Source organism: Myotis daubentonii, chromosome 4 (assembly GCF_963259705.1).
Source record: "Myotis daubentonii chromosome 4, mMyoDau2.1, whole genome shotgun sequence".
Taxonomy (NCBI): domain Eukaryota; kingdom Metazoa; phylum Chordata; class Mammalia; order Chiroptera; family Vespertilionidae; genus Myotis; species Myotis daubentonii.
Window position 1 is genome coordinate 10,102,663 of NC_081843.1, and position 12,557 is coordinate 10,115,219.

The 12,557-nt window shown below is 53.8% G+C and overlaps 1 protein-coding gene across 3 annotated transcripts; it reads right to left on the bottom strand.

Annotated features, from left to right (window-relative positions):
• Positions 1 to 1,157: 1,157 nt before the first annotated feature.
• Positions 1,158 to 5,083, bottom strand: ZNF48 (zinc finger protein 48). Of its 3 annotated transcripts, none has more exons than XM_059692289.1 (3): positions 4,936 to 5,083; positions 4,330 to 4,422; positions 1,158 to 3,246 (listed from the first exon to the last, which is right to left on the bottom strand). In XM_059692289.1, the coding sequence occupies exons 2-3, from the start codon at positions 4,406 to 4,408 to the stop codon at positions 1,445 to 1,447; spliced, it is 1,881 nt and encodes a 626-aa protein (XP_059548272.1). In that variant the 5' UTR covers positions 4,409 to 4,422; positions 4,936 to 5,083; the 3' UTR covers positions 1,158 to 1,444. The 3 variants fall into 3 exon arrangements, with proteins under 3 accessions (XP_059548272.1, XP_059548271.1, XP_059548273.1); XM_059692288.1 differs by lacking the exon at positions 4,936 to 5,083 and adding an exon at positions 4,591 to 4,902; XM_059692290.1 differs by lacking the exon at positions 4,936 to 5,083 and having other exon boundaries at positions 4,298 to 4,582.
• Positions 5,084 to 12,557: the final 7,474 nt, after the last annotated feature.

Here is a 12,557-nt window from a genome sequence, read left to right on the forward strand (position 1 = left end):
GCGATAGAGGTACCCCTTTTGCCTTCTCTTTGCGATGTGCAGCCAAATGACCTGTTTCTTGACAAATGAAAAGGGTCTCAGAGAAGTGGGGCTTCTCGGCAGGCAGAGCATCAATGCTGGGGCCTTCCGTCTGCACCAGCGCAGCCCACCACACTCCGGCCCACTTGTTGCCACTGAACACCCTCAGCCTGTGGGATCCAGAGATTTTCCTGTTAAGGGCCGCGCTGTATGGCGTGTGTGGTGTGGATGGCACCTTGTGGGCACCGAGATCTGGGACCTGTTAACAACTGGTGGCTATTTAACCAGATGTCAGAGCTAGAAAACAGCTAAGTCCACTTCTTTGACCAGAAGGCAAGGGACCCACACGTTTACACACAGCTTGGGGATTCCGCCTGTTGTGACCCTTGGACACCTTTTCCACCCCTCACCACACACACACACACACACACACACACACACACACGAGTCCAAGCCGCAGAGAAGCCGTTTATTGGCAAGGAAACGTGGAGCTGTGTCTGTCTGGCCTTGGAACTTCCCTGGCTTCTCCTCATTCCAGTCCTGCCCTCCCAGCCGCTTTCTCTGCGGGTGTGCACAGGGCCTGGGCCTGGCGTGCAGAGTTCTCCTTCTGCTCTCTAGCCCATTCTGCCAGCGTCCAGGTGTCAGGGTGGGTGGGGTCCTCCCGGGCAGGCAGGTCTGGGCTCTGTCCACAGGGGCCCTTCCTGGCCAAGACCATGTCCAATGGCCTGAGGCTGGGCACTGCCTGCAGCACAGCAATACTCTCCTTAGAAGGATGATCAGGTTGCCCCTGCCTTGTTCTGGCTCCTAAACCCCAAGTCTCATAAGGTTGGACCAAACCATGGTCCAGGGTGCTGACCCATTCTTAACAGGTTAGAGCAGCTGTGGGCAAACTACGGCCCCCGGGCTGGATCCGGCCCGTTTGAAATGAATAAAACTAAAAAAAAAAAAGACCGTACCCTTTTATGTAATGATGTTTACTTTGAATTTATATTAGTTCACACAAACACTCCTTCCATGCTTTTGTTCCGGCCCTCCGGTCCAGTTTTAGAACCCATTGTGGCCCTCGAGTCAGAAAGTTAGCCCACCCCTGGGCTAGAGGCTACAGGAATTTAGGGTTAAAGACTTCAGGCTAAGACCAGTTTCTTAATTCAACAAAGATTTATTGAGTGCCCACTGTGCACGAGGCAGTGTTCTAGAAGCTGGGGGTGTAGACCACACTGGCAAGGTCCTGACTGAGCCCAGCTGGGACAGTTTCCTGAGCTTCAAGATCATTGTCTCCAATCTTCATCTATTCACTGCTTTCTCCATTTCTTCCCCTCCCACCTTCTTTCCTTCTCTCTCCCACCAACTCCCAGGTCCCTTCTTCTCTGATTAGGCAAGATGCCACCCCTGTGGTCTCCTGCTCCTCCACCCTCCCTCTGCCCCATCATTCCAGTTCCACTGGTGGCTCCTCCTTGAGGGGCCTTGCCAGACCACCCCCGGTCCCAAAAGGCCTCAGGACCAGATGCCCACGCTGGTGCTTGATCCGGGCAGAGCTGTCAGCAAAACCCTTGCCACACTCCGCACACTTGTATGGCTTCTCCCCAGTGTGTGTGCGCCTGTGTTTGACCAGGTCTGAGCTCCGGGGGAACTCCTTCCCACAGAAGCCGCACACATGGGGCTGGCTGAGTCCCGAGGGCTGGGCCCGGACTCGGGGTCGAGGGGCCATGGGCGCTGGGCCGGGGGGGTTATGTGGCCTCAGGAGAGTGGATGGTGGTGGCGGCCGAGCCTGTTCACCGCGGTGGGTACGGAGGTGCTTGACTCGGGCTGAGCTGTCAGCAAAACCCTTGCCGCACTCAGGGCAGAGATAGGGCTTCTCCCCCGTGTGCACCCGATGGTGTTTCACCAGGTCTGAGCTTCGGCGGAAGCCCTTGCCACACTCGGGGCACTTGTGGGGCTTGTCACCTGCGAGTGGTGGGGGTGGCTCCCCAGCCTGTGGGCCCCTGGGCTCTGGCTCCAAGCCAGGCAGGCCAAAAGGCCCGTCACCTGAGTGCGAAGGGCTTCGAGGTGTCAGCGGGGGGCTGGTACCAAGAGGAGGTGGCGGGGAGCTGGAGCTGGGGGGTGGGCTGGGGATCAGGGGAGCCAGGGGGTAGCCTGGGAAGCTGAAGTCCTGCGGCTCCATGTGAGTCAGGCGGTGGCGGAGAAGCGTGGAGCTGAGGCTGAAGGTGCAGTCACACTCAGGGCAGGCGTGAGGCCTCTCGCCAGTGTGGGTGCGGAGGTGCTTGACCCTGGCAGAGCTGTCGGCGAAGCCCTTGCCACACTCAGGGCAGAGGTAGGGCTTCTCTCCCGTGTGCACCCGAAGGTGCTTCACCAGGTCTGAGCCCCGGGCAAATTCCTTTCCACACACATCACAGCCAAAAGGTTTGGGCCCCAGGTGACTGCGCTGGTGGCTCAGAAGACTGCAGCTGAGCACAAATCTTTTGCCGCAATCCGTGCAGATATATGGCTTGTCCTGGGCTTTGGGTCCCTGTGCGGCTGCTGTGGCTGCTCGAGACGGCGGCCGCCGGGGCACCATGGGCCGGGGGGGCTGCTCCCCACGGTGTGTTCGCTGGTGCTTGATGCGAGCAGAACTGTCACCAAAGCCCTTGCCACAGATGCCGCACTTGTAGGGCTTCTCGCCCGTGTGTGTCCGCTGGTGCTTCACCAGGTCTGAGCTCTGCCGGAAGCTCTTGCCACATTCACCACAGATAGTGGGGCGCTCCCCGGCAGGCACCCTGGACCTAGGAATCTTTGGAGGGCCCTGTGTTGGCGGTCTGGCTCTGTAGGGCTTTTCGCCACTATGAGTTCGCTGGTGTTTGATCCGGGCAGAGCTATCCCCAAAGCCCTTGCCGCAGACCCCACACTTGTAGGGTTTCTCCCCGGTGTGTGTCCGCTGATGTTTCACCAGATCCGACATCTGCCGAAAGCTCTTGCCGCACTCGCCACATACAGCAGCCCGATCACTAGCCTGGCCCCAGCGTGGTTCTCCCAGGAGCCGGGGGCCTCTGTCTCGAGCCTGAGGTTTTCCTGGTCCCTCTCTCTGGACCCACAAGTCATCCCAGGTCTGGATGCCTTCAGGCTTGAGAGAGGCATTTCCTACTTCATGGCCTGGGGCCAAATCGTCCTCTTCCTTGAACCCCAAGTCATCCTCCTGTGGGGTAGGTTCAAACTCATCCGCCCGAGACATCTCCACATTCTCACCCCCGAGACCTGGGGAAAGAAAAGCCATTTGTAGACCTGCCCTGCCGCTCAGCCCAGAAAAGCTTCCTTGACAATCTGTCCTCACAAGGATCTCTCTCTCTCTCTGAGCTTCTAAAGAACTTACTATTGTCTGCGCCTCTCATTAATAATAGTATTTTCCTTTTAACCACGCCTTTGATACGCGCCAATCACCGAACTAAGCATTACTCAACACTTGCAAACGACCCCATGAGGTGATGCCATTACTATGCCCATCTGCAGACTCAGAGAATTTAAGTCACTTGCTCAAGGTTATAAAGATTAGCAAGTAGCACAGCCAGGTTTCTAACTCAGGTCTGTCTGACCCCCAGGCCTGTGTCACCACTGCATCATATTGTCCCTATTTAGGAAAACTGGTATTTGCTATTTCAATGCTGTCTTTTTGGTTTTAGCCCATTCTGTAATTTATTACTTCAGTCGTCTGTGTTTACCGGAGATGCCCCAGACACACACCGATCCCTCAAGATGCTTAGGGCTGGTAGGAGAAATAAGGCAAAGCAAAAATAATCCTACTTGTAGGTTCAGAATATCTGCACTGTCACCAAAGTAGCAAATGTATAAAATACAGAGAGAGACAGACAGACAGACACTGGAGGATAAGCTGGAAAGGGAGGTTGGGACTAGGGGCTGAACCGAACACTAGGCTAAGGGTCTTAATTAGGAGGCAGAAGGAGCTAGGGGAGGTTTTAGAGGAGGGAGACCAGATCGGATGCAGTCTGGGCTCCATGCGGGCGCAGGGTGCATCGCTGGAGAAAAGCGGGCTGAGGGAGGTTGCCACGGCCCGGCGAGGCAGCAGGAGACCCGCCGCCGGGCACAGGCAGCGAGGGCCGAGGACTGCTGGGGAGGGCGAGTCCTTGAGATGATGCCCTGCCGGCCCGGCGCACAGTGGGTGCACAGACACACGGACTCCCTCTGTTTTTGCTCCTGCTCCCCTCTCTCCCTGGAAACACAGTTCATGGCCGATTTTCCTGCGTCTTGGCGAGGCGGAGCCCAGCATCGCAGCCCTCAGCCCAGCTCTCACCTATACATGGCGGCGCATCGCTGCGGCCTCACCTGTGCGGGCGCCGCCCGGCGGCTCCCCTTCCTCGCGGCCGTGCAGGTCCGGACCCCAGGGCTCCCCCGCGCGCTCCATCGCAGGCTCGCCGCCTGGGCAAGGGGACAAGCACAGCCCCGGTCACGCGGCCACGTGCGGCCCGCGCCCGGCCGTTGCCCTCCGCCGGCGGGCGCGGGCACCGGGCACCATCTGGGTCCGAGGTGCCGGGCGCGGCTCCCGGTGCCCGCCCCGCACCCCCGCCCCCGCCGGCGCCCCTGCACCTGCTGCTCCTTCCGGCTCGCGGCCGCCCGCCCCGCTGGGCGCCTCCGGCTCCGCCGCCCAGCGCTCCCCGGAGCCCCGGGGTGAGCGCGGCGCCCGGGCCCCCGACAGCTCTGGGATGCGGGCTCCGCGTCCAACGGGGAGGGGACTCGGACCAGCGTCCCGGGGCGGCCGCCGGGGGCGGGGACGGGAAACGGAAGAGCGGGCCGCGCGGAGCCGCTCTAGGACCCGGAGGAGCCGCGCGCCGGCGGCGGCCGGGCGGTCGGCCGAGCTCGGGGGCGGCGGGCGGGCGGGCGGGGAGGGGGCTGCTCTGAGCCGAGGACGGGCCCGAACTCGGTGGTATTAACCGTGTGCCTCCTGGTGACGAGCCGGACTCTCCCAACTGTCGCTGGGCCGGGCCCTCGGGTCGGCGGCCGGGGAGACAAAGAGCTCCCGCCGCGGACCGGCCGGGGTGCGGGCCGGCCCGGCAGACAAAGGGCGGCGGGGACCTGCGGCGGGGGGCGTGGCTCCGAGGCGCTGGGAACAAAGCCGGCGGGTCCGAGGCTCGGGAACAAAGCGGGCCGGTCTGGGCGCCGCGGGCCGGGTGGGGGCGGGGCGGGGCGGGGGGATGGGCCGGGGCGGCGCGGCGACGGAGGCCGGGTGCCTCCGGGGACGCCGCTGGGGAGAGGCGGGCAGAGCGGTCGGACCCGCGGCCGGAGCGGAGACCCGGAGCCGGACTCAGAGTCGTGCCCTGAGGGCGCCGAGTCAGCAGACGCTGAGGCCGAGCCGAGAGGCGGCCGCTGATGCAGAAACAGATACGCCGTCATGGAGCGGAGGCGGAGGAGCTGAGCACAGCCAGGGTCCTGGAGAGGCAGGGCTACAGGCCGAGCGACAAAGACAATGAAACCGGCAGAGACATAGGGCCACGGGGAGACCAAGACCGGGGACAGGTCGCAGCCCTGCCCAAGGCCGCGCCGGGAGAGGCGGAAACCTAAGCCCCGTTTCCCAGCTTGGGGGGCCCTGGCTGGGCCTGAGCCCCAGTGTCTGTCCTTTGGGGCCGAGCGCCTGGGAGTCCCTGCAGCCCATCTGATGATGGGGAGGGGGGACAGTATTAATCCACATTTATTAGCCACTCTTTGCTAAGCCAAGAATGTGGTATCAAGCGATGGAACGCATGTAAGATTTGTCCTCGGGGTGCTGCCAGGCTAAAGGGACAAGCACACAGATCGCGGAAAATGAACGCCAAGGCCTGTGTTCCTTGCCCCCGTAGCGGGAGGGCAGGAGGCGTTCTGATCCGGGAATGAGTCCGCTTGATTCCGTGTGTCTGTGTGCGTGGATGTTAGGCAGAAACAAGGACCACAAGTCAACACATGCGTATGGGTCACCAACCAATGTCTGCTGTTTAGGCCTTGAAAATAATACAAAGAAGCTTATGAGGAAGCGCTCGGCCCACTAGAGTATGGACATGTGCAGATGGCCCGATGCTGAAGGAGAGTAGCGCAGAGAGCGGGATACTTCTGTAGAGTTTAGTGGCGTTGGACCTGTCTTTAAGGTCATTTGTTTGATTTCTGGCTTTGTCATTGGCTACTGTTTGACCCTGGGGAAATTACTTCTGTTTCCTCAACTGTGAAATGGGAACATTAATACCTCATTTGAATGGTTGAAGATTAGTGTGTGTAAAAACACTTTGCAAAAAAATACCAGCTGTTGGTCCTTTGGCGCCGCTAGAGTAACCAAGGAAGGTGTGGCATTTTTGAGCTGGTACTTCAAGGACAGCTAAGATTTCAGAGTCCAGAGTCTGGCTGAAGTGGGGGCTGAATGAAGAACTCCATACGGAGGGAATGAAATGCACAATGGCCCGCATACTAACTGAAAACCTAGAATGTGCTAGCAGATTGAGATCCAAGATGATTAAGACCTATCCTCAAAGAGGGCAATTGAGAACATTCCCATTTTAATGTGTCGTGAGTTTATATAATAGGAAAGCAGTGAAAGCGTGTATGGTAAGTTTATTCATTTATGCCACAGACATTTGGGGGTCCAACATGTGGCAGGTATCTGTGGCAGCAAACAGGTAAGAAGTTAAAAAATGGCCGAAACCGGTTTGGCTCAGTGGATAGAGCGTCGGCCTGCGGACTGAAAGGTCCCAGGTTCGATTCCGGTCAAGGGCATGTACCTTGGTTGCGGGCACATCCCCAGTAGGAGATGTGCAGGAGGCAGCTGATCAATGTTTCTCTCTCATCGATGTTTCTAACTCTCTGTCTCTCTCCCTTCCTCTCTGTAAAAAATCAATAAAATATATATATATAAAATAAAAGAAGTTAAAAAATGGCAAAGAGCTAGCCCCTCTTGAAGGAACCTTCCCCCCAAAGCTGAGCAGCCCACACATCATACTCTTGCAGAGCTGGCTTTGACTGAGAAGACAAAGCCGCAAGTTACTAGGCCTGAACCTGAACTTGGGTTTAAAAATACAGTAGCCCCTCCAGGAAATGCCTGGTCGGGCCATAGGGAGCTATGAAAACATAGCAAGATAAAAAGAACTAATCCAAATAAAAACTATGTAAATATGTGTAAACATATTTTTAAATATGTTTTTATTGATTTCAGAGAATAAGGGAGGAGAGAGGAAACATCAAGGATGGGAGGGAATCATTGATCTGCTGCTTCCTACCTGCCCCCCTACTGGGGACTGAGCCTGCACCCTGGGCAACCTGCAGCCCACCCTGACCAGAATCGAACTGGTGACCTCCTGTTTATGGGTTGATGCTCAGCCACTGAACCACACTGGCCTGGCTAAAAATATATTTAAAAAAATAAAAAGAACTAATCCAGATTATTAAATGGAAAAACTGCTGTGTACCATGCGTTGCCTCTTAGGAAGCTCAAGGTGGGATCTTTGTCTAAACAACCCCCAGACCTTATCACATGAATGACTATGCATGATTTGTTGGAGTTAAAAAGCATATAAATAGAATATTGCATCACTATTAATTCACATCATCTCTAAACTTAACACAAAAGACCAGCCAAGCACCTTTTCTGCAGAGCAAATTTTAAAAATATATTTATTGATTTTTTTTTTTAAATATAATTTTATTGATTTTTTACAGAGAGGAAGGGAGAGAGATAGAGAGTTAGAAACATCGATGAGAGAGAAACATCGATCAGCTGCCTCCTGCACATCTCCCACTGGGGATATGCCCGCAACCCAGGTACATGCCCTTGACCGGAATCGAACCTGGGACCCTTCAGTCCGCAGGCCGACGCTCTATCCACTGAGCCAAACCGGTTTTGGCTATTTATTGATTTTTTAGCGAGTGAGGGAGACAGAAACATTGATTTGTTGTTCCACTTACTATTTTTTTTAATATATTTTATTGATATCTTACAGAGAGGAAGGGGGCGAGATAGAGAGTTAGAAACATCGATGAGAGAGAAACATTGATCAGCTGCCTCCTGCACATCCCCTGGGGATGTGCCCACAACCCAGGTACATGCCCTTGCCCGGAATCGAACCTGGGATCTTTCAGTCCACAGGCCGACGCTCAATCCACTGAGCCAAACCGGTTTCGGCCCACTTACTATTTTTTAAATGTTTTTATTGATTTCAGAGAGAAAGGGAGAGAGTGAGAAACATCAACATCAGTTGACTCCTGCACGCACCCCAACCTGGGATAGAACCAGCAACCCAGACAAGTGCCCTGACTGGGACTTGAACTGGCGACCTTTCAGTGCACAGGACGATTGCCCAACCAACTGAGCCACACTGGCTAGAGCTATGTTACTTCCTTTGACTCAGCAATTCCTTTTATAGGAATTAGGCCCAAGGAAATGGCTGGACAAGTACACAATGATATTACCACAAAGATGTTCACCCCTGCTCAACATTGCTTATCCCAGTGAAAGAATGGGAATCAACCTAAATACTGAGCATCTATAAAAATAGCAATGTAGATGTCCACTTATTATCATAGAAAAAGAAAAAATGTACAAAAAATAAAAGAAAGCTGTATAGCCCTGGCTGGTTTTGCTCAGTGGATAGAGCGTTGGCCTTCAGACTAAAGGGTCCCTGGTTCGATTCTAGTCAAGGGCGCATGCCCAGGTTGTGGGCTTATCCCCAGTGTGGGGCGTGCAGGAGGCAGCCAATCAACGATTCTCTCTCATCATTGATATTTCTATCTTCCTCTCCTTTCCTCTCTGAAATCAATAAAAATATATTTTAAAAGAGAAAGATGTATAGAACATACTAGTATGAATGGACAGAAACAGGCTTCCAAACAAAGTTATAGTATGATCCTATTTTTGTAAATATATATTAATATGTAGAGGCATAGGAGAAAATCTAGAAAGATAAAAAGGCTTAATAGTAGTGATATTAGATGTAAATTTTTCTAATCTATTTGCATTTTTTAAAATTTTCTATGAGAATATGTGTTGGTTATACAATAAATGAATATACATGTTTATTTTACATGTTATTTTAAATATATTTTATTGATTTCAGAGAGGAAGGGAGAGAGAGAAACATCAATGATGAGAGAGAATCATTGATCGGCTGCCTCCAACACACACCAAATTGGGGATCGAGCCCGCAACCCAGGTATGTGCCCTGACTGGGAATTGAACCATGACCTTGTGGTTCATAGGTCGATAACCACTGAACCATGCCAGCCAGGCCCATGTTATTGTCTTAAAGGTTGCTGAATAACTCAGGGAAGAGCTGATCAGAGTCTGAACTGAGGGCAGGAGCAAGAGGGTAGAGGGTATAGAAAGAAAGGGACCGATTTTTCTGATTGATAGGAAGCACTTGAACACACATTGGCTATATCCTGTGGAGAGCAAGGGTGGGGGGAGTTTAGTTTTAACTGACGGTAGGGCTGCTCAGCCTGATGAGCAAGGAGGAAGGATTGTGGTGAAGGGAGAGGAGCATTTTCCCTTCCCGTGGCTTCTGGAAGGACTGTTTATCCCTCTTACACTACTTTAGCATCAGTGCTGTCACACTTTTGGCTATTTCTGTCTCCCCAGAGGACCGTAAGTAACCCTGACTGATTAACTCTGTTTGGATCCTCAGCAACGAATTTACAAGAACCCACTAGATGTGAACTGGTGGCAGTCACATCCCCAGCTCATCCCATAACAATACTAGCATTCTGTGCGGGCTCATCTCATCTGCCAGGCACGGTACTAACAGCTTTTTGTGTATTAGATCATATAATCTTCGTCATGACCCTATCAGGTAGAATTTGTTGATGGTGCCATTTAGCAGATAAAGAAACTAAGTCAGGGACTCTTTCCTCCTCCCCACTTGGGAACCTGTACTTGTTCTTCAATAAATCTCCACCTTTGCTATACCATCTTAAAAAATAAAATAAAATAAAAAGAAACTAAGTCACAGAGAGGTTAAAGTAAAATGCCATGGTCACACAACTAGTAAGATGACACTCTTAATGTCTCTATAATCATGTGAAGTTTGCACAACTTCTGTGAATTCAGTGTGGCAGGAGCTTCCAAACCCATTTGATAGATGAGGAAAGTGAGACTCAGGTGATTTTTCCCAAGGTTACATGAGGGGAACAATACTAAAAACAAAGTTGAAGTAAGGATAAGATATACACATGGCAACATGGATAAAGCTTCAAAATAGTGCTGAATTGCCCGGCCGGCGTCGCTCAGTGGTTGAACATCGACCTATGAACCAGGAGATTGAGGTTCGATTCCTGGTCAGGGCACATGCCCGGGTTGCGGGCTCGATCCCCAGTGTGGGGTGTGCAGGAGACAGCTGATCAATGATTCTCTCTCATCACTGATGTTTCTGTCTCTCTCTTCCTCTCCCTTCCTCTCTGAAATCAATAAAAATATATTTTAAAAAATAGTGCTGAGCCCTTGTCAGTTTCGTTCAGTGGATAGAGCGTCTGCCTGCAGATTGAAGGGTCCCAGGTTCGATTCCGGCCAAGGGCATGTGCCTTGGTTGCAGGCACATCCCAGTGGGGAGTGTGCAGGAGGCAGCTGATCGATATTTCTCTCTCATCGATGTTTCTCTCTATCCATTTCCCTTCCTCTCTGTACAAAATCAATGATATATTTTTTTAAAAAGTGCTGAATGAAAAAATTCACAGAAATGTATTCATATATATATATATATATTAATATATATAAAACCATTTGTATAAATTTATACTGTATACTAGCCCTAGCTGGTGTGGCTCAGTTGGTTGGAGCATCATTCTGTACACCAAAAGGAGAATTTGATTCCCCATCAGGGCATTTACCCAGGTTGTGGGTTGGGGTGTGTGCAGGAAACAACTGATAGATATTCCTCTCTCACATTGATGTTGTTGTGCCCAGATTTCAAAGTTCCCAAGACCCCCAGGGAGCCAGTCAGTCCGATGCAAAAGCAAAGAGTCCTTTATTATGCAAGCCGGCCTGCGCTCCCCGTTCACCAGACCCACCGACACAGCGGAAAGTCCAGTGGCAGAGAGAGCGAGGCCTGATGGGACAGGGGGTTTTAAAGGGGGGTGGAGTGAGGGCAGGAGAGGGCACTGTGGGCCCGGCTGATTGGCCAGGCGTGAGTCGGTACAGGATGTGGTCATAGTGATGGCGTGCACTTCCCTTGATCACCATTGGTTAATCCAGAGAAATCCTGGGTGTGGCTAGCAGCGGCTTCTTCCCGTGAGGAAGCACATGGCCCCATCCCAAAATGGAGGACCCAAGGCAAGATGGAGGGCGCACATGGCTCTGTCCCAAGATGGAGGACCCAAGGCAAGATGGAGGGCGCAGTCCTTGTCCGGCTCCTGCTGCCGCCGCTCGAACTCGCCACAAGGCAGGATGGCCCTCCCGCACAGCACCCGCAGCTGGCCTGCGGGCAGACCGGGACTCCAGCGCATCTGGGCGGCACAGGCCCAGCAAACGGGGTGCGGCCGGTGGAGCGGCCCAGCTCTGGGGGAGCGGCATCCGCTCGGAGCAGGCCCGGCCCATGGGGCCAGCGCACTGCAGCATGGCGGCCTCCCCGGGCCAGGGCACGCGCCCCACTCCGCTGCCGCCAATGCTGCACGGCCCGATCCAGGGGGGGCAGCCCGCGCTGGGCTCCTGCTGTGGGCCGGGGAGCCAATGCCCCCCACATAGGGCCCGGCGGCAGGCCCACGCAGGCCCCGGTCCCCCCGACCGGGCCCCGAGGGCTGCACGGACCCCCGGCCCCAGCGCGGGCAAGCGGGGAGCCGACCACGGGGAAGGGAGGAAAGAGCGAGGCGGTGAGGCCTTCCGCCCCCATGACCTCCCCCGTGGTCGGTCGCCGCCAGGCCCCCACCCCTCGGCCCGCCGCCGGCCACCACGCAGCCGGTCCGGAGACTCGGACCCGCTCCGGGGAGGCCAGGCCCTACGGCGGGCGCGGAGGGATCTCAGAGCCGGGCGGTCAGACTCCTCCCCCCGCACCGCCCGGAGAGGCGGTGTGCCTTTCAGATGTTTCTCTCTTTCTCTTTCCCTTTCTCTCTCTAAAATAATAATAAAATAAAAAATGTACTGTATTGTACACATATTTCAAAATTTATACAAATACAAAAATTACACATTAAACTCATTAGAGTGAAGAGGGGAAAGGATTGAGCTATAGGCTGTATTAATCTGCTCATGCTGCCACAACAGAATGCCACAATCTTAAATAGACATTTATTTTCTCATAGTTCTAGAGATTGGAAGTCCAAATTCAAGGTGCCAGCAGGGTTGGTTTCTGGTGAGGCCTCTCTCCAGAGGCTGTAGATTGCCGTCTTCTCACTGGTCCTTACATGGTCTTTCCTCTCTGCAGAGACAGATCAGTGGTATCTCTTCTTATGACCCCAGACCTATCAGATCAGGGTCCCACACTTATGACCTCATTTCACCTTGATTACCTCCTTAAAGGCCCTATCTCCAATACAGTCACATTGGGGGTTCCCACACATGAATTTTTGGAGAAACACAAGTCAGTCCATAACATGGGCTAAAAGGGACATAATAA

What these genes read in the sequence shown, in the direction of transcription:
- ZNF48 (XM_059692289.1), bottom strand. Translation starts at nt 4,408, where the DNA reads ATGGAGCGCGCGGGGGAGCCCTGGGGTCCGGACCTGCACGGCCGCGAG. An exon ending in GCCGGGCGGCGCCCGCACAG is followed by an intron (nt 3,247 to 4,329) that starts GTGAGGCCGCAG and finishes TTCTTTCCCCAG; the next exon opens with GTCTCGGGGGTGAGAATGTG.